Raw genomic sequence first — 20,736 nt, 5'->3', positions numbered from 1 at the left:
ACCAACAAGAGAGGGTATACGATCGGACGAGAGAACGCCTTTATTTTGGCGTCAGCAAACTCGACAATATCTCAGGGTAACCCGAAATAAACAACCCGAAATATGTACATGTTGCCAGAGTATCTTTTTCAAAAATGTCCAACGTAAACTTTCATTCATGGGATTTGCTTCGACACACAAAAACTAGGAATCTGCCTTCACAAATCCTTCCAACAACCGGCGTTCGAATAAGCATTTTTCATCTCCCTGTTTTTGAGAACGTTTTTGTGCGTCGAAAAACATCGAAGAAGGATCTATAAGCTTGTGTCCGTCGGTTACTCTCTTCTGACCACTAGAAGTCGAATGTTGTATGTTTATCCTAAATGTTTGTTGTTTTCCGTTCTATTCGAGTGAATGCTGTTCCTCACCTAATCCTTCGCGGGTTTTGAACATCTGCCGTACGGTGCTGCACTGCGTTCCGTCGCCGTGACAAATACCGCAACGATCTTCCTGCGCACTTGTCTCGATGCCCCAATCGCACGAAACGCTCTGGAAATTAAAACGGATTGTACATAGATTGAAATGAGGATAAACACACAACGATAAACGGTCCGTATCAGCAGGCTGACATCATTCAAACTGTCAGCTAATCAAGCGTTTATAACTTTTGAACTATTATAGATTCTAAATAAGAAAACACAATTGAAAGGTTCTTTTTAACACGGGGTACTTTGGATGAACATTAATTGTTCATTTAACTACAACAGTTACGTGGAATCGTAGAAAATGTATTGGTTAAAGCCAGCGTGCTTCATATTTTGACCCTTGATTGATGGCTCAATATCAACACTTGCATGGGTTCTGCGTTCTCGTCCGGTAGTCAAGGAATGTATTGTCGACTGATAGTACACTTGTTTATGAGTCTTTTAAAAAATTTATATATCATGAAAGATCGCTATTTTTTTCCAGTTTTACTATAACTGGCTTATATAAAGGACAATTATTATGATTGTAATGGCCGAAACATATCTGGACTAATAGTTTCATCGTTATCAAAGTTACCGTTTGAAGGGACCTTCTTCAGAGGATCGGCGCGATAAGTGGGTAGGTGCTTGCATTTTCAATGCTATTATTATATTTCTCACCGTAGAACTTGGATTTTATTATAGAAATAAGCATCCCCAAGGCGTTTAATTTTATTTTTTGAGATCTCAGATAAAGCTAACTCATAGCTGAATTGCGGTGTCGGTCCTTTTAGATATAAAGCGACGTCACCAAAGCTATGTGTAAACTTAACTTGAAACAGTTTGACTTAAATACTTTTACATATTAGCAACGAAGTTTACCGGCAGCAAGTTTTCAAAAATCAAAAGAAGAAAATCAATCCTTGATAACTTGGACTATTAAAATTAACTACATTACAAAAGCTAGTAATATCTTTGTCTGAAGACTTAAGTTCGACTCTGTGGGCAGCTATAGTATCGTGAAGGAGGGGCCAGGTCATGGCGTAAAAGACAAGGCTACCTAAATATATATGAAAAAGCCTGATGCTAGAGCAGCTCCTCGGGCAGCTAAAGTAGAGAGCAGTTTTTCAAAAATAGCTCGTTAATATTTTTTTTTTAAAATGTGTAGTATAGATGTGACTGAATTGGAAAATTGTGCTCATTTAGTAACCGAAAATTAGCCCTACACATCTGATAAGTTACGTGCCTACTCAAAACGCTCTGACAATTCGAGCGCACAACGTGGTAAATCAGATAGACTAACAGCAATTGAAACAAAAGTTACCAAGATATGCTGAAAGTTTGGCTATTCAGATCTACGCTACATACGCGGCTCTCAGTCCCACGAAGCGTAGCAGATTTTCTAATATAGTTAAGCACCTTACAAATTAGCTTTGCCCTCGGGCTTTGCTCACTACCCACCAGTGCATTCTCGGAACTTGCCTATGGCTATATTGATGCTGATTTTAAAATAGAGTCTACTCAGCAGCAGCTATCTTGTGTCCTGCGGGACCGGACCATAAGACACATATTGTCTAGTTACGTTGTGGGAAAACTTGTGAATCTATTTCACTCACGGAAAGCGACTACAAGACCAGACCCTGTCGGGAGTTAAATTTACGTTTCGCCCTGCGCAAGCATATCGATATATACTTGAAAATCCCTTACAAATTTCGGAGTGCTTAATTAAAAAAATATATTTAGTAAGCTAATTGACTTTCAGCGGAAGCAGGGTCCTAATGTAGTGGGTTGTCCTGCGCGGAAGAAAACAATATCATACTATGCACAATACCGCGGACCGTAACTGTACCATCAAGTATCTTCAAATTATAACATGTTACCTAGGAAAACACTGAACCGACTTAATCAAACGAAAAAGTCAGTAAGATTCTCTGCTTTAAGTAACTCTACTTTAGTGAAGCATGCTCGCGCTCGCCAGCGTATCTAATGCTCCAGCATTACATAGATGGATATTAGGTTTTACTCACGTATACATCCCATATCAAACACTTTAATAGCACCCCTGTTTGACTGTGCTAAGTCTACAATTAACAAATATCGCATCACATAGATTATTAAAAAATGCACATTAATTTTATTATTAAAATTATATATATTAAAAATATATATATTGAAAAAAAGAAACACTTCAGTGTTCAAACAACGGCTCACAAGAAATATAGATACTGCACCCTTATCTGACACAACTATTATTAGCGGATCATATAAATAAAAGCGATTCTTTTATGAGCCTAAAGCTATCGTGTAACAGAATCAAAGTTATTGACAGCTCTGTGATTTTTAATCATGTTCCCAACGTACACAAGATACTGAGTATTATTTCCTCCCTCAAAACTTTATCACCGATCCCGCTATTTTTGGGTTTTAAACAGCGGATATGCCGGTTTGAGTCCAGTAATGGTGTAATCTCTGTTATAATAACAATAATGTGTGCAGTATATTAGGACCTCGATAAACGATTGAGCTTGGTACTCCTGTCGTCGTCATGTATATCTCTGTCCTCCCCTTACCCCGTTTTCCCTTGTGCCGAAGCACCTTATTAGTATTTCGTAGTACTATAATATATCAGCCATTAGCATTACCCCCTGTAAACAGTTTTTTTCTTCACCTAGCCAGTACCTTATGCGGCTTCAGTTTCCCTATTTTTCCGCACTAACAACTTAAGTCAGCCGTCGTGTTAGTCTAGTGAAATCTCTACATTCGAGCCGTAGAGAGCTGCGAAGGCGTCGTATGTGTCAAGCAAAACAGGCCTTTACAAGCACGTACGCTTAACTCTTCTGAACCCCGCTGCCAATCTTCAACCGTTTTGCTCGAGACTTCTCCCCTTTCCCTGCCGACCGATGACGCCCGACTCAACCCAGCGCTTCATTCAATCCCTGATTCTGAACATAGGTAATATTCTAATACATGTTCAGTTTAATAGTTCAGTATCGCCACGCAGCATCTCGATGAAATCGGCATGAATCGACACTAGCCCCTCTGAAGCCGCTGTGGGATCGTATTGTATAGCTTGGAACGCTACCCGCAATATTTTCTATTCCCCCGAACAACCTTTTCCTATTTAACCTGAGAACTTTTCCTATTTCAATTTCTAGACGACATCATTTTTTGTTAACCCCAATTGGCGCGCTCGTCCATGCTGTTTTTGGTCTTTGACCTAAGCATATGTGCATATGTGTTATTTTTTCAGTGACTACGGTCAAACAACTGGAGTCGAGGTTTAAATTTGAGACAGAATAAAAACAGAAGAGACACGAAGCGTGTGTGAAAGCTTAGGCTACGGCAGGATACTCTAGAGAAGAGAGGTAACAAAGAGCAGCCGCACATTCCCGCTAAAGCGGGAATGTGCGGCCTGCACAGCCTGCGTGAAAATGTTTCTTCGGCAACAAAGGTTTGAACAGAATTTTTGCAGAGTCAGTAAATGCCCTCACCAGCTAGCTGACTAAAAAGCTGAATCTGCTCCATGCATTACTACTGTAGGACCGGAGCAAGAAGCAAAAAAGGAAGAGTAGAGAAACGAGGAGGGCAGGTGGGCGCAGGAATATGGAAGTTCAGAGGAAATTAAGGTGGCGCCAACAAGTTCTTGCCAAAAAACAATGAACGCAATCTGATGGAAGGTGTTTTTATCATCGTTGCCACTCTCACTGTGGTAACTACCAGGATCCGGTGTATAGGAAGACGGCGCGATGCGAAAAAATATTATTTTATGGAATTATTCGGGAGAGCTTTGGATATGTGACGCTTCTTTTAGGTGACTCTAGCCACCGACAGAGCAGAGACAAAGCACAGGAAAGGAAATAAACAGCTGGGAGACACGCTGAATCAAGCCTTGCGTGCTAAAACGCGTGCAACAAAGGAGGAATACACATGATCCAAAACGGCACTGAGGGTCCCTGCTTCAACCCTGCAGAAGCGGTATATATTATCCATGTATATAAAACAACAGGGGGGTAGCAGTATCTGTATAAAATATGGGACCACCTTTTCGTTAACTGTCAAATCAGGGCACATTTCGACAATGGTGCCACGATAGCAATGTCAGAATGTTTTTCTGCTCGTGAAACAGTAGATACTGTCATCATGTAGTCGTCTGAGTGTATTTAAGAATTCAATGTGAGCCGCTTAAAAAAGCAGTGTGACGTAAATCATAAGGGTTATATTCGGCTTGGTATAAGAATACGTTACAGCGATTTAGGTTGGTACACAAATAGAAACTTTCACATGATCAGTGAGACTAGCGAAATTATATCAGAGGCAACTGTGGAAAGCCCAACAAAGAGGATGCTAGATATGTTTCCTCTAGATTGTGTCCTTTTACGAGAAGTTTACGCCTTTTGCCGTGCATTAGGCTTGATTTAGTATAAAGCTTTGGTGCTATTTTCTATAAGCCTCAAGCATTTCTCCTCTGGGAATGACGATTTATCACAGCATGTATTATGCACGCTTCTGCGTAAACGCCCTGACTTCTTGATTTACCTAATAAATTAGTACATGACGATAGAGCGTCTCTACTCTCTGTCTGGTTGCGCTGTAAGGTAGTTCGGATACGAAGGACCGACTGTGCTTTTTGTCCATTCTGCGTTAGGACAGTAAACAGCGAAGTGCTAAAAGCCCTATGATTGAAAAAAGTAAAAGTCTTCGTATCTAGAGAGTGCAGGACTAAGAGATTATTAGATTGACTTCAGCAGGAGAGAAGAGAAGTCGGAGCCGTAATCATCTATTGACATCCTTATTCAAAGAGCTTCGGAGCTACATCAGACTGTTTTGATAGTTTCTTTTGATGTGTCGGCAGCGTACTGTTCAGTGAGACGGAGAGAGTTAATACCAAAACTTACGGAAATAACTTTCCAAGGCATCGGACTAGGGAAGCTTCCGTATCGCTTTCGTTTAAGAGAATCTGCGTATCTATCTAGATAGGTTTCACTGGACACAAATAAATCAAACAGCTTAAACAAAACTCTCCTGTCTGGAGATTCTACTCTATACCAATAGCTTGCTTGTATATGTTGAGACGGAAAAGTTAAAGGAGCAAAAATTATTCCTTGTCACAACTTTACTTTTTACGTACCTGATATGGCTTGCTATTGGAAACCAAAAGTTGCCAGATGTCACTCTTCTATGAAGCTGGTCTTACTACTAGCCACAAGTGGCCCTATGGCTAGTGATATTGCGCTATTGGGAAAACGGTTAGCAACGCTCACTGCAAAAGGCATGTAAGGGAATCATGGTGGTTATATGGCAAATTAAACCACAATCTAAATTGCACTTAGGCCTTGTATATCCCACATATTTCCAACTCGGCGAAAATCTCAATAAATATAAGCTTTGAGATTCTCCCTGCCTGAATATTGCCATCCTAATAGCTCGCGCTTCGCATTTTTTTTATACTACTATAATTAAGCGATAGGTAGACACGTTAAACAATATCGAGTCACTTTTAATTTGAAATTTCACCAAAAGCAAGACTGGTCAAGCACTGGAAAAATAGCTGAGACAAACATGCCTAAAAGCCAATAGGTCTCCTTAAAAGATTGAGGCCAGTATAGAGAGCCTTGTTCCAGTAGTTTCTCCTATGTCTGTAGTGACGTAATATTTCCCACGATCCACCTGACGGAAAAAAGCCCCCATGAACGAATGAAAGGAAATAGAGACTTGGTCGATCAAACTTTGGGCTCTTTAGTCATCTTTTCTCTCAGAAATTTTGAAGGGTGCTTCTCAAAAAAGATCTGTCACGATTTTTAGTTATCAGAGAAAACGAAACGTTTTAGAGGATGTTCTCCTTAGTCCTTGTCGTGCTATTAACTGAATTTTCGTTTTCAAATGTGCTTTTGTTTCGTTCTCCATAGCTCCACAGTTCCGCTGCTTCGGCTAATCTTAGGTCGAGTCACAGCAACGATAGCAACAGTGCCTGCAACAGTTCTAGTAATAGTAAGCGCGTCACATATCTACTTTATTTTCTGTGTTCTGATGCAAGGTGGAAACAACCATCTCTACAAGTAACACATTGCCCAGGTGCCTTTAAAGCTTCCTCATGCATTCTCTAGGCAAACCAAATCTGCTTAATGCGGCGTAATCCCTCCAACTGTATAAAGCCGTGTGTTCCCATTACAGCATGAGGACGAACGACGACTAGAGGCCTCTCTGTGCCCTGGGCATCGGCCGGCATTGGTCCTCCAATCCTAACACTATAATGTATATAGCACAGCTCAGTCGCAAGAAACCTCTTCACGCTTTCGAAAACAGCCGAGCTGACATTCAGACTAGGTCAGAAAGTTGGACAGAAAGGGGTAAGTGATTTACAAGTGTTCTAGATGACAACTTCCCTTATACAGAAGCAGGGTTTAGATAGGCTGAATAAAGACTCCGTACCGGACCAGGTTTCCGTTATAGCAACACTGCATCTATTCCACTCGTGAAAGGTAGAGAAACAATTATATACTGCACTGAGACCGGCGATACTTCGCTGTAATATACAAGAGTGCCATGCTACTATATATAAGAGCAACAGAAAATGTCGAATAGTATCGGTTGGATGCTACGTACCCTGCAACGGCCGTTTATGCACACGTCCCTGGATCCTGGTAGGCAAGGTGTCCCATCAATTACAGTGTCCCTTAGCATGACCGAGAAAAATTTGCCGTCAGGCTTGCAGTGCAGTTGACACGGTGCAGCCGGAATCGATACTGGGGACCAATTAAATAGCTCACCCTAAAATATAAAAACGAAATTTTATTATACTTCTAACGTAGTCGGTTAATGAAAATACGCCGACGCTAGCCTTCTACCTATCTGCTCGTTCCAAGTATAACACACGGAAGATATTTACCTATTGTTGTTTTTCTTATGGACATTGCCAAAGATTTTTGGGCAGGTTTTCGGCATGGTTATCAATAGGGGGTAACTGATTTACTTTCGACGCACTTTTTTCTAAACTTCTTCTAAACTTCTAAAAAACTTTGACTTAAACTCAGATTAGTTAAGTGCTAGATTCAAATTTATTCCTTAAGTAATACCATGACATTTAACTAATGAACACATAATAATCAAAGGGTCGTTTTGACTTGTTTGTATAAACACTCTCAAATAAGAGAACCTATTCAGATTCACCGTTTGTAATTGTTATTCCTACTAGGGCTTCATTGTAATTCTATTTATATGATTAATCGATAGTCATTTGACGTGGCAGTGATAGGAATCAAAAGAGTTTAGTAAAAAGCGCGGTCCGGTAAAAAGAAAAGTGAAAAACAAACAAAAATTTAATTTTTTGTTTGTTTACGGGTAGTGTGAGCGAAAGAGAGACAGAAATACAAAGGTTATTTTTGTTGTGCGTTTGACCCTTTTAGAGATAAAAATATTAGTAAAAAAACAGATAGAAACGGTTTGTCTAAATTTCTAGGGGCCTCTTGGTATTTGTTTGCTGTTAGTGCTAACGTTCCTACTACCAGCTTTTATGTCATCCTTAGATCGTACGAAATAATTTGGGGAAGTTAATTGGAAGGACCTTGACGCCATCGTCGAAATTCAAAATCTAGAATAGTTGACTCACTATAACGAATACGATATCCGCTACAGAGTAGTACAAGCACTGAGGTAGGCAGTCCACTGAAGTGCTGAAGTGATGTTCCAGTCTCTTAATTATTACTATTGTTGTTATTATAATTAAGTTAGTGTTTTTCAAAGTGTTCGCTTCTCTCTAGCAATCTACTTGTTCTAGCACGCAGAAAGCGAGACCGTGTGGCTCGATGTTCCGAACAACTGGTTACACATTGAGGCAGCGATTTGAAGAAGATTTTTCATAGACAACGACAAGGTGAAAAGCGTCTGATCCTATAAATATTTCCTTGTTAGATGAAACTCTCTGCATTATTGTACTCAATCTGGTAGACTCTTCCCTGCTTCACGATTCTCGGGACCGTTCGACTCTGATCACGACTCAAGTGGATCAGTTGCTTCCAACCAAAAAGGCGAACTATTTTCCCAATGGTAAAGAGTGAAATTTAAATTTATCCATAATCCAAAATTCGGTTGCCATATTACCGTAAAGCTTGTCACTTTCCGTGTTGAGAAAGTTACAAGATGTATATATGTATGTATGTTCAAATTTTGATTGAATACGACAGGAGTTATGCGAACGCTGTACAACGCGGATTTTAAATGAGTACCATCAAACTTTCAACTTTTTGTAGATTTACATAAGCAGAAAATTTAGCGCAACTCGTGTTCCCGATCCGTTGTCTGGTCAATTTTGAATGGGTTGGGTTATACAGGGAAACTAAGCGTTTTTCTTCCCATTGCATCAATCCTATATACCAATAAATGAAAACCAAATTCATCAACTGCTTTTCTATTGCAGATTCGCTTGTTCCTAAGCTACACGTCAAAGGCACACTGAAAACCTTTATAAAAGTCACTACATTAAGTTATATTACATTATAACCTAGGGGGTGAAATGGGGCATTGCATTTCGATCATGTATAAAACTAGATGGCGTTCGTGCTAATTTTGTATAGAACTGGGTAGCCACAGGTGGCAACTCAGCTTCCTAGAAATGCGTATGTGCATATATATACATCAAGTTAATTGAAAACATCGTATTTTTGCATTCGTTATGTTACATGTCGTTGCATACCGTGGCACATGTCGTTACTTTTAAGTTAAACTTTATCGGCAATTTACATAACTCCTTTTGCCACAGTCACGTATAATGACAAAAGTTTTTGTTGAGGTTGGGTTGATTTTGGAGGACACCGGCACTATTCCTCTTGGCTGCTCGAACAAAAGAAAGCTCGTTGATGTTGGCCATTCAAAATATGGTTTCACACTGCGCAGGGGGCCCTGATGTGGACTTTGCCAAACAAACCATAATTTTTGATTTGGCTAACCTAGCCATACATTATTACAGAACAACGTATCGCCTTCTCTAACCAGCAAATCTGAGCGCGTAATCCCCTTATATCGACACATATACTTCGATCAAATTATCTAAGCCATGTATAATTGTCCGTAACTACCGTACAATTTAAATTGCTCGCTAATGTTACGTTTTTCTAATGTTCGTCGCATGATGCATACGTGAGAATATTTTAATCATTAAACTAGTACGAAATTTCAGCGAAGAAGAACGTTCCTTTGACGTAACTTCAACTGCTATGCAGTCGGATCAAAACAACTCACTTTGTAAGGTAGATTATTAAAGCTGGCGCACTGTTCCGCCCGGAAACTCGGTGTTCCCTCTGGGCATTCTTCAGTGTTGCACATTCGATACCTTTTACGTTCACCGATGCAATATCGACCTCCGTGTGCTGGTCTGAAATACAATGAAAAACAAACACTGACATATCGTTTACGTTGAAGGACCGCGTAGACTCCAACATTCACTTATCATAATATGGATGCTAAAAAAAAAAAAAAAAAAAAAAAAAGTCTATATTCCTTAACCGGTGATCTTTAGATAGCGAATTAAACGTTTGTTTACAGACCCAGGTGTCTCTTCAACATCGACCCAATTTCGTTTTCACTACAGCGTACAGTTTTACTCTGACCCGGTGGTAAAGCGACAGTGAACCGCTGCCTAACAGAACAATTACAAAATTGTTTGGGTTGTGTCGCTGCTAATCTCGTCTCGATTGAGGCGGTAATTTTAAAACGGATTCCGTGTAATTAAAACCAATCACATAAATCTTTGTGTGTTTTTCCGCAAACTTTTGCTGGTCGACACAAATCTACACTCGCACATGTTCAATAATTTCAGTATGTATGCATATATGTAGAACTGTTTTCTTTTTTTTGCCAATACATGAATTAATCTACTACAAACCAATTGTTACATATCGTTTGAAATCAACAATTCATTGATTCACAAACGTCCTTTTACTGAAGTATTTTTATTGAAAGATTTAGAATATTTAAGTACAGGTAGATATTTTCTAAAAATCATACTTTCTTAAGAAATTGTAAAAATAAAATTTTTCTCCGTGTAATATTGTTTTCAAACAGAAAATTCAAATTAATAATTTTAATTGATAATGTTGTAAAAATTGTTAGTTGGGCATTTAAGGTCAGCTGGAAGAACAACCCATTAAAATAACTAATTCTTTTACAACGGAAAAAGGTAAAACTAATGTCTTCTTTTCATAAAAATCAGTTTGACTTTGAAGTAATACGGTTAACAAGGTAATGTTCTGTTGCCATTATGTCTTTCTTCTATTCAGCACATACTAGTGGCCGGCTTACAGGTAGCAGCAGAAGAGCTCATCGTTGCTAGTTACCGTATTTCTCGCGTCGTCTTTCGTCCAGTGGCGGGAGCAGCATGATATGGTGCTTCAAGTGGCTGTTCTCATGCAATTTTGCCTTTTTCTACAAGGTCATCTATGACGCTTATATTTATTTTACGCTATGATCAATATCATCTCCGGATGTCGCCTGAGTTCGACAATTGGAGACTAGTTTGCTTTCCGTTTAGTGTCATAAACGCTGTTTAGAAGCAGGCATTTCCTGGATGTGATTTATTACCTTTACATGAATATCGTTTCTATACGCTAAGTACTAAAAGATTAACTTCTATCGAATTACGATAGAAGGAAATGATGTTTAGGTGAAACAAGTTTAAGTGATACACACCCAGCTGCTTTCGAAATAGGCATTACACTTTTCCACCGTTTGATTATAGCCGTCGTCAAAGCTTGTTTGTAACATGGGCTACTAAACAACCAAAAACAACACAAAAGAGTCCTAGAGGGCTTTTCCAGACCCTCGTTTCGCGCAAGCAGCTGCGGGAGTAAAGGGTCCTTGGAGCACCATAAGCTTCCGTCGCCTAAACACAATTATGGCACACAGCCTCTATTGCTTCTACCACCAACTACCACCTTCACAACCTCTATATAAGCCGGCCGCTAGTAGCTTTTGCCTCAGCGGCAATGAGTGTTTCACCGTTTCCCGTATGTTGCTATAAACTTGCTTCCGGCCGGGGAGCGGAGGCATTTCTTGATGTCGTTGTTTGTTCCTAGCAGCTCCGCCACCATGGGTCCTGCCCGCCTTCTGGCAAAGGCAACACAAACCGTTATACGTGAGGCCTACTCGGCAGCACAGAAGGCATCGTGTGGCTTCAGGATCCGATATAAAAGAACTGTCTGATTCTCCGCTACGATTTCACCATCCAGATCTTTGGTTAGCCGCCACTTCCTTTCCCAAAAAAAGGCTCCTTTACAACCGATTGTTGAGGTAAGCCATAGAGCCGTCGGTAGGTTCGAGAAGCCGTGACCCAAGAAGCGTCGACGCCAAATGGCTACATGACAGGCCGGCTACTTCCGTCGTTTGAAGCGGTACAACCCTTGCGAAGAGGAGGAAAGACGAACTGGTTGAAGGAGTAAAGGGTAGGTGGGACAAAATGGGACAGTGTAAACGATGAAAAGAGGGTAAAACGGGGTCGATTTCTAACATGATTGTACGGCAAGAGACTATAAAACAACAGGCGTCTGAACAAGCAAGGACACCCTCACCGGACTCCTCGAACTGGGCTTCTTTTTCATCGCGCGCAGCGGCACTTGTGCCGTGGCTTTGCTCCACAATAATCCTACGCGTCGAAAGGCAACTTTTGCATTTGTGATACTCAATCTAACACTGCGGCGACCATAGTGTCGGTGATGCAACGCAATGTGAAGTGGCATAAAAAAGCATATGTTAGACTAGAAAATTCTCGTTATCTTTATCACTTCAGAGATTTCGAAAAATAAAAGAAGGACAAGCGTAACAATTTTTAGCGCTTTGTAAGATGAAGCACGTTTAAAGCACAAGTACGAGAAAGAGCTGAAATTAGTCCTTGCACATGTATATTACAACACAAACATAATCTTTGTGCGTGTGCGCGTGTTCTTCGATTGTCAGGAGAGGAAACTGCGAGCGCCCATAAGAGTTCTTTATTCGCGAAGCTGAACATGACTAGTCACTTTAAAGCTTGGCCTGCACATATGCAATGGTCGTGCGAGCGTTTTCGTAATCGTCACAAAGAATCTGGCTTTGAGGATCATTCAAATTAAGAGAGGCGCTATGCTATGTGCAGACATATCATACTAGAGTCTCTGTTCAGAGCTTAATAGGTAAACGTTCAGTTGTCGACTATACATGCCCTTGTTTCATATAACAGAAAACAAAACATTTTACTGCAGAAAGCAGAACAAAAAATCGCTTTCTGGTCCGCGGTCGGTCATGGCAAGTAACATATTCCGCATATGCTTCTAAACGTAAATCTTAAGCATATCTACTATAGTTTGACCCCATTCATACTTACGCTGGATTGTCGCAATGGCGCTCGGCGTGTATAACTCCACCTCCGCACGTTCTAGAGCATTCTCCCCAGGCGCTCCACGAACCCCATTCACCGTCTATAGCCTCTGGCCGATCGCCCATTTCGGTGCAGTTCCCTAGATAACACCACTGCCAAAAAATTGACACTTGCTATTATCTAACATTATGATAATAGTAATAATACACTAGTAGCAAAGCGTTAATCTAGCAAATTAAATAGAACCGCCTTCTTTATCATATGATATGCAAGTGTATACCCCGTTAGAATCTGCCTTATTTCAAGCGTTACCGCCACTTCACAGGATTCTTTGCGTGTGCTATGCGGACCTGTAAATGTCGTTCCCCCAGTGTATTAAGCTATTGCAATTTGAAATTTAGCTGATATATTTCTCAAAGCGGCTAAATGTGATGTCACGGCAGTCAGCAGGAGGTTACAGTGCAGGGAACTAGTATATGCAGTTACAATAAGGATACACTCAGGAGCAGATGAATTCACCTAGAAAATCCGGAACACTTGGGAGCCTTAACGGAATGAAACGGATCTTCGAACCGGTTACTGGTAAATACAGACTAATGTCGCGGATATATATCTCGGTTTTCTAAAAGACTATACAGGATAACATACTCAAGCAGGCAACATTTGTACAATAAAAATATCCCCATCCTGCTCGGGAAGAAGCAGGATTTTAAGCTACATGAGACCTTTCTAGAGGTCGTTGCTGTGCGTTCCACCTTTCTGCAGCGTAATATTATGCTGTATTCCAGCTCATCCCATACAGTTTCCTCATTGAGCTAAGTTCTTTACCCCTACAGCTGTCTCAGAAGTTCGGATAAGGTGGTGAGCCACATAGAATTAAGGGCGGTCATTTGAAGAGCACTGCGCGGGACAGAAATGCCCTCTACACTAGCGGTTTGACACCAGCTGACGAAACGCGGTTCTATGGTATAACTATGGGTTTAAAACAAATACTTATTGGTGCATATTTAAATAACTCCCACGTTCATTACAATGCTTCAACTAGACGATTGGTAGCGGACCAGTCGGATCCTGAAGCGATGCGATCATACGCCGATCTCTGTTAAGTCCAATTGTAATGGAAATCAAGGAACTTAACTAATAAAGAATCGGAAAAACGCCCTAAGGAACGTTCAAAAATTAACGACTTTTGATACAAATTATAACCAGAAGAGGAAATACTTAAACTACCCACAGCCTGCGGCAGAACGTTGAGCATAATAGTGGTATAACATATTCAACGTTGTAACGTATTTATACATGGACGTAAATGGATAATACTAACGACGAAATACTCAAAGGTAAAGGAAACGTTGTCATAATTTTAGCTAAAAGTTAAGAAATACTATTAAGTTTGTTCCTTAAAAACTTATAAACTCTTCGTAGATTAAACAATATAGCACTACTGTGAATCCTGACAAATATTCGCGAATTATTACAACTAAATTATAGGTACAGTAAATTAAGGATTCTACATACATGGAGATTGACGACAACAAAAAACGATCACAAATATATAGTATTGGCAGTTTGTTTATAGGATTTGTCCTCAAGATAAGGAGCCGTCTAGACCTCAATTTTAGGAGTGATAGCTTTAATTTCTACTCTTACAATAGAACCTTGTTAATATACTTGTACATTTTTTTTAACATTTCCTCCATTGTGTGTAAGGGTGTGTCGAGGTTAAGTGCCAAGCGACGTAATACGTTATACCTGGCTACATAACGGAAAAAGTGAAGACAATTAATAATGGCGACGTCTTAGCATGATCAGTTGGTAACCCGTGCGGATTGCGTCTAAAGTTTACTCAAGTTTATGAATTAACTCCTATGAAGTTAAGTCTTACGCTTATTGCCAACGCCAGAGTGAATTGACTTTGAAAGTTTACAATTTAAAGCATAAAGAAACAGATAACTTGAAGTTCAAGCGATTTTACCAAACACCTGGAATTTGTCCTCTATGAATAGGTGAATGTGTTTATATTTTCGTATTTATCACCTTTTTTTTTCTCAGCTCCATAAATTAGCTATTATGCTAAAAAGCTTTCAGCGGTTTATATGCAAACGAAGCTATGAATAGGAAACAGTCTCGTGAAACTTACCTAGGCCATATAGCACATTTTATCTAAGGATTATCTCTTTCACGAACACACAACGTTTTCAAATGAATGACGCAATCGGCCATTACGTGCCATACTCCCCGAACAGCATTACTTATTTAGCTGCATTTTTTAAAAATGAACCGCTTTCGCTAAACCCGCCTTCCTGACAAGATTGTCCTACTGACTTTTATAATCCCCCTATACGGTACGGTACATCCATTGGTGGTGCTTGTGTGTGCAGGACACTGAGCACCCTATCACAACTTAAATCCACTGCAGACGCATCTCTAAACCTTTTTGCTGTGTATCCAATACCGGATAGAGTCGAGTGGCATTTTGGCTAGCTCTACGAGCTAACCAAAAAATCACTTCAGCCATATAATTTCGCGGCCTTTATTCGGGAAGCGATTACTAATAATATTACGAGCATACGTTTTTTGGTGCATGTCCTATTAGACCTTACAACATGACCTACACCAGATCGATTGGTTCGATGATTTCTTCCAATAAAACAGAATTGAAATCTTCATGCGATCTTGTATTACGACAATTTCTATCAAAATACGATCAACGAACTTACGTTGTGAGGCAATTGCTTTTCTAGCCGTATTTAGTTACCTTGTTCTTGTCACATACGGTTCCTTCGGCGGCGGGCTCCATTTTCGTTACGCATTTATTATTCAGCCGACACCAAAGGGTCTGACACACCTCCTGTAACGCAGGTAACATGAGGGCTTTAGATCACAGTGATAGTACAATCCTTAATCTACTGCGTGCTTTTGTTATAATCTGTAACAAAGTCCTTTCACTAGGGCATAGTTACAACGAATTCGACTTCGAAACAATCAGGGGCCAACATATTTGGCGTGTTCCCTTTAAAGTTGTTGTTAAAATTATATGTGTATATATATATATATATAGCCTCTAGCGTCTGCTCGATCTTCACACACGACAACGCTATTTACTACGGATCAGGTGAGCTGCAATTAGCACTCGAACTCCATTTATTATGTGTAAACATCATCGACCTGGCAGCATCAATCAAAAATTCGAGACGCCGAAAAGCAAAAAGTCGAAATTGACCCGTGTGATGGGTTTTTGGCCCAAACGTGATCTGTTCGCAGACGCAACCAGCTTAACTGACGCAGTATGCACAGTAATATATTACTGTTCATTAAATCGTTATTCGCTTCATTAATTTTTCGTTCACACCCCCTTCCGCCCGTTTGGCGTGCAGTAACGGGATCGGGATCACGAAATTATGCAGGGCTAAATAATAGAGCCATGCCGTTACTCACGAAAATTAAACGAAAGAGGCTTCCGAAGTCCTCCGTCATGTCCAATGTGGGTGCAATGATAATGGCGATGATAGTAGGACGGTCATAATTTGTGCCGTTTACGTTATCTGACCACAGGATCAAAGTGAGCTGTATCGGCTGACTCACTTTCTCAGCTAATCTCGATGATAAGAGGCAAATCAAGACGATATTGTGAGCGGTCGTGGTGATGGGGCTCTCGAGAAGGGTCTGCGGAGGACAGTTTACCCAATTAGCTGCGCGCGTCAAAACAGGCTAACCCTGAATACTGCAAATTCAGTTTTGCCTTATAGTATTATATACGAGTACCATTCCTAGCGATCAGATGGGGCTTGCACACTGTGTACAAAGTTAACAGATGAACGTATGCCGTCATATGCAGTTCACCGCACCATTGTTTTCCGTTCACTGGCAGGCAAGGTATGACAGTAACAGCAGGGAACTTGGTCGTTCTCACATATTTATTATATATGTAGATGAGCTCGAGTATGGAAAGCAGAGTGTGCTTGATAGAGCTCACACTGCTAGCTAGGTGAAGATATACCAGAACTAACTGTCGTTCTGTAAATTCCTATGAGATCTATTAAGTTTTATGTTCGATAAGTTACTCGATGTGTTCCCCTTTCCCCGCGCAGAAAGAACAGTGCCGGCATCAAGCGCTTAAATACGTATGCACATACATTTACATCGTATGTAAATAGCTCATTATTCCACTAGCCTGTATAGATTTCGTCCCTCGCTGGCTAAAATGTGCCATAATCGGCTTTAAACGTTCGAGTAGTTATCAACAGCAGAACGAGATCTAGAAAGAAACTTTTTGGAACAGGTCTTGGCAAGAAATTGCTAAAACAGAGCATGCTGCGTGTCCATGTAAATATTTGTCTTCAGGCCGATCACTCTACGCACGCTTGAGAGCTTGGAAAATTGCCTATACCTAATAGTCATTAAAATCAGATGTTCTAAGGGTAAGTTGTCGTGACGAATGGATTTAATGTAACGCCGCACTGTGTGCTGTACGGTCTTCGGCCGAAGTGCGTGCATAGGGCCAAGTTAGACAGAACGGACATTTTGTTTTTCGTTGATTATTTTTAGTTGCGGGCCAAATGACACATTTCAATCTGTATAGTTTGATTTTTCCAGTATATTGTTATCGAGCCATTATCTTTTATTACTGTGAAAACGCCCTCTCTACAGTATACGTGGGTGGTATGCTTAAGCTAGCTTCAGGTTTATCGATTTATTATGAGGCATTAGTTTACTTCAGCACGTATAAGCTAACTTGATACAATGCATCCTTCGATAAATCGAACCATCGCTTAAAATTGATGGACTTCTGAAAAAGTTGATCCTCAAGTATTCACTAGCCTAGCTTTATTTATGATATCGTATTATACAGTTATGACATAACACTAGATAACAGGATCTGTCAGATTTATCGATGCTTGAGCCTGTTTTTCATTAAAAGAGGTAGGTCAAATGTGTTTCCGCTATAGTTTGTCTGTAATAAACTCCGTTTAGATATCAAGCCCAAGTTATAGAGTATCTTCGTTATCTACTTCGGATCGTTTTTCCAACGCCATATTCCTGGCGATGCTATGTCCATGCTTGTACCCTTTGACTAGCCAGAGGTTCGAGTATGCTAAGGATAATCAGTGACAAACAACTTGGCGGAATGTGGGTTTGCCCAGAGAGGGTGATGCTTTCTCAATCACGCCAGCGAGCCATAGCATTGTACATGCTGCTGGTAGCTTCACTTAATTTGACCGATCGGACAGGTACGGACATCAAGTGTATTCACATCTTAGGTAGAAGGTCGTAAGTTCCCAATTGTATGCTCGTTTATCACGGCATCAGCGAAGACGACAGTTTTTCCATCTCTGGCCTTCCGCCCGCACCTTAACTCAAGTTCCGAAATTGTCGAGGATTGAACATGCCATGAATTACCTTAAACACCCGTAGTATTGTTAATTGCCAACTGCACGAGATTCAGTTATGTAAAGGGTAATAGGATAGAGGAATCGAACACAATTTAAAAATTGGAAAAAAAAATACAGCTCAACCAGTTATCGATAGAAGTCGGCAAATTGTTCTTAAAGCTATAATAGTTACCTCCGTTTTAATTTAGGTTAATGTAGGCGCAACACGTGGAGCGATAACAGTAACTAATGTGACCATATTATAAGTAAATATATGGAGTGGCATATTTTTTCCCCAAAGGAAGTTTATGTGCAAGGGTGGAAAGGAGTGAGAGTACAGTGTGATTTTGACGATGAATCTAGTATGTACATAAAACAGTGGAATTAGCTTATTTTCTTATGAAGGGGATAGCGCACCTTAGGGAGGATCATTTCCTCATGGAACTAAGTGCCCGTTTGAAGCTATGGCTCTTGTTATGTTAAATATCTGGCGGCCGCTTCAAACTTAAGGAGTGGCTGAAAATTCAATGTGCGGGTACATGAAATCTATTTTGAGAAGCAATTTCATCTCGTAAGTGGGTGTAACTACTGAGCATTCGTACAGACTCGCCGTTCTATGGCTGTACTGAATACGATGGTATGGATTTAACCGCCAAAAATAGTTAATACACAGTAGAGCGCCTGGATACGAATACAATGTGGAGCTTTTTCGTTAGCTGGTTCATTGTACCCCCAACCGAGGCGTGTTTGGGGTAGCTAAACAATCCTCCACGCTTCTCGGATTGACGAAGTAACGTCTTTATTAATTTGTCATTTTTTATTTCGTGACTGATGATAGCCAACGATGCGATGTTGTCGCGATTTACGTGATTTGAGCGTAGATCGGATAGATGCGACAACTATCCTTAGCGGAATCTACTAACTATCCGCTTTTGGAGCTCAGCGATTGCCAATATCGTCGCGCAGATGAGAATCAACGGTGCAAAGAATGTTCCGACCGAAATATTTTACGCTGCTCTGTAAACCGCTACTCCCGTTTAGGCCTGTAGGATAGAACTACCAGCTTCGCGGTAGGCTTCGCTTTACCAATATTGAAATAACTGCATCGTTATCGATATCGTTATTGGGATGCCATCCGAATGCGTTGACGTCTACCTCGCCTAGAGTTGAAATCTACGAATTTGGGCTGTCCAATAGAGGTATAGTAGCAGCGCATATCGTGACTAGGTACTGAAGTAACGTTATAAAAATGAAGAATCGCAACTCTTTTTATGTGTGTCTCTTAGACAGGGCTGTACGCTTGGCCAATGTATAATATTTGTAGCTTAGTAGAATTCAAGAGCTAGCTGTCTATTGAATTTGCGCGTTTTAGCCTGTGTTACACACGAAAAAAACTGGGCTTAATCACATGTTCGTCCCATTAAAAATAAAGGGCCTCCGTGAATGCTTTTTCGTTAGTTTCCTTTCGGGCTCTCTCTCCCTCTCTTTCTCTCTCTCTCTCGCTTTCAAAAACACACACACAAACATGCAATTAAGATCATTAGAAAAGCATGTTACGTAAAGCAAGCTCGTTTATGTTCGCTGACTATGACCGCATCTCGTACTCAGGTCATGCCTGTGTACATATGCATGTTGACAAACGCACTGATATGTCACGTGCAACATAAGCAGCACTTCTGTAACGGCTGATGCTGTTTTTTGTGGCTATTACGAGAGATAAAGCGCCGCAGGAGTGTGGGTTTCTTATAGTGGAGAGGAGATTAACTAAAAATGATAGTTATCAGATCGAAATATTTTTGCTGTAATTAAATGAGGGAAAGTAAGGAAGTTTTCTCTTTCTATGTGAGCCGGAACTACCGATTTTGTCATTTCGAGTGTAGGGGCAGCATCCTAGGAAGCGCTTAATTGCCATGTCGTCTATTATTTCTTCAAGTTAACTCGAATCGAAATTACTTAAATCACCTATCACCATCTTGTTCCTTGCTAAGCAGATATACTAAACGGGCTTTTTGATGATTTTAACTTTGCATGTACAGCTCCCCATGTAACGTTATATCTAGAAAATAGAGATAATGCAAACTAAAATTTTCTCGTTAAGCTTTATAGTTTGTGCACACATCAAGGCCCTTGCTTTGTTTATTTTTGTCGTAGGCGTTCTTCACATTTTCAGTAGGTTTGTGTTTTAGTATCTTCTTTGATGCACCCCTTTTAAGTTCAATTTCAAATCTAACTATTCCAACGTAATGCACCAGCATCAAAACACACAGTGCGTTCATTCAAGGAAGATGCGTCTATCGTTTGATAAAACACTGACGTTGTGCCGATGTGATATTTTTTATTTCTTTTATAATACACCTATCCCATAATTGATAGTTATAATAATAGTAGTAGTGGTAAAAGGTTTCGGTACTTAGAAAATTAGCAAACTAGGTACATTGCAGCCTAGCACAAACGAGGACGATATGCTTACCTCGATTCCGTCGCAGTATTTGGCTTCCGATCCGTATTGTAGCCGACACTGATGATCAGCATCGTACATGGCTCCCGGTGGCAACACAGGGAAGGTAAAGTTGTGCGCCAA

The 20,736-nt window shown here is 40.3% G+C and overlaps 1 protein-coding gene across 1 annotated transcript in view; it reads right to left on the bottom strand.

Moving 5' to 3' along the window:
- LOC111272415 (A disintegrin and metalloproteinase with thrombospondin motifs 12) overlaps positions 1–20,728 on the bottom strand; it is a 57,248-nt gene extending 36,520 nt beyond the window's left edge. The window contains exons 1-6 of the mRNA XM_022853855.2: positions 20,626–20,728; positions 15,542–15,634; positions 12,790–12,935; positions 9,678–9,810; positions 7,047–7,211; positions 408–528 (exon numbers count right to left, since the gene is read on the bottom strand). Of these exons, the coding sequence (XP_022709590.2) occupies positions 408–528; positions 7,047–7,211; positions 9,678–9,810; positions 12,790–12,935; positions 15,542–15,634; positions 20,626–20,694 (727 nt within the window). The 5' untranslated portion in view covers positions 20,695–20,728. The remainder of the gene's footprint in view (positions 1–407; positions 529–7,046; positions 7,212–9,677; positions 9,811–12,789; positions 12,936–15,541; positions 15,635–20,625) is intronic.
- Between the last annotated feature and the right edge of the window lie 8 nt (positions 20,729–20,736).

The sequence above is a fragment of the Varroa jacobsoni genome, unplaced genomic scaffold (assembly GCF_002532875.2).
Source record: "Varroa jacobsoni isolate VJ856 unplaced genomic scaffold, vjacob_1.0 contig02186, whole genome shotgun sequence".
Lineage (NCBI taxonomy): Eukaryota > Metazoa > Arthropoda > Arachnida > Mesostigmata > Varroidae > Varroa > Varroa jacobsoni.
The sequence above is the reverse complement of the archived record's forward strand: the minus strand, read 5'-3'. Positions and strand labels throughout refer to the sequence as shown.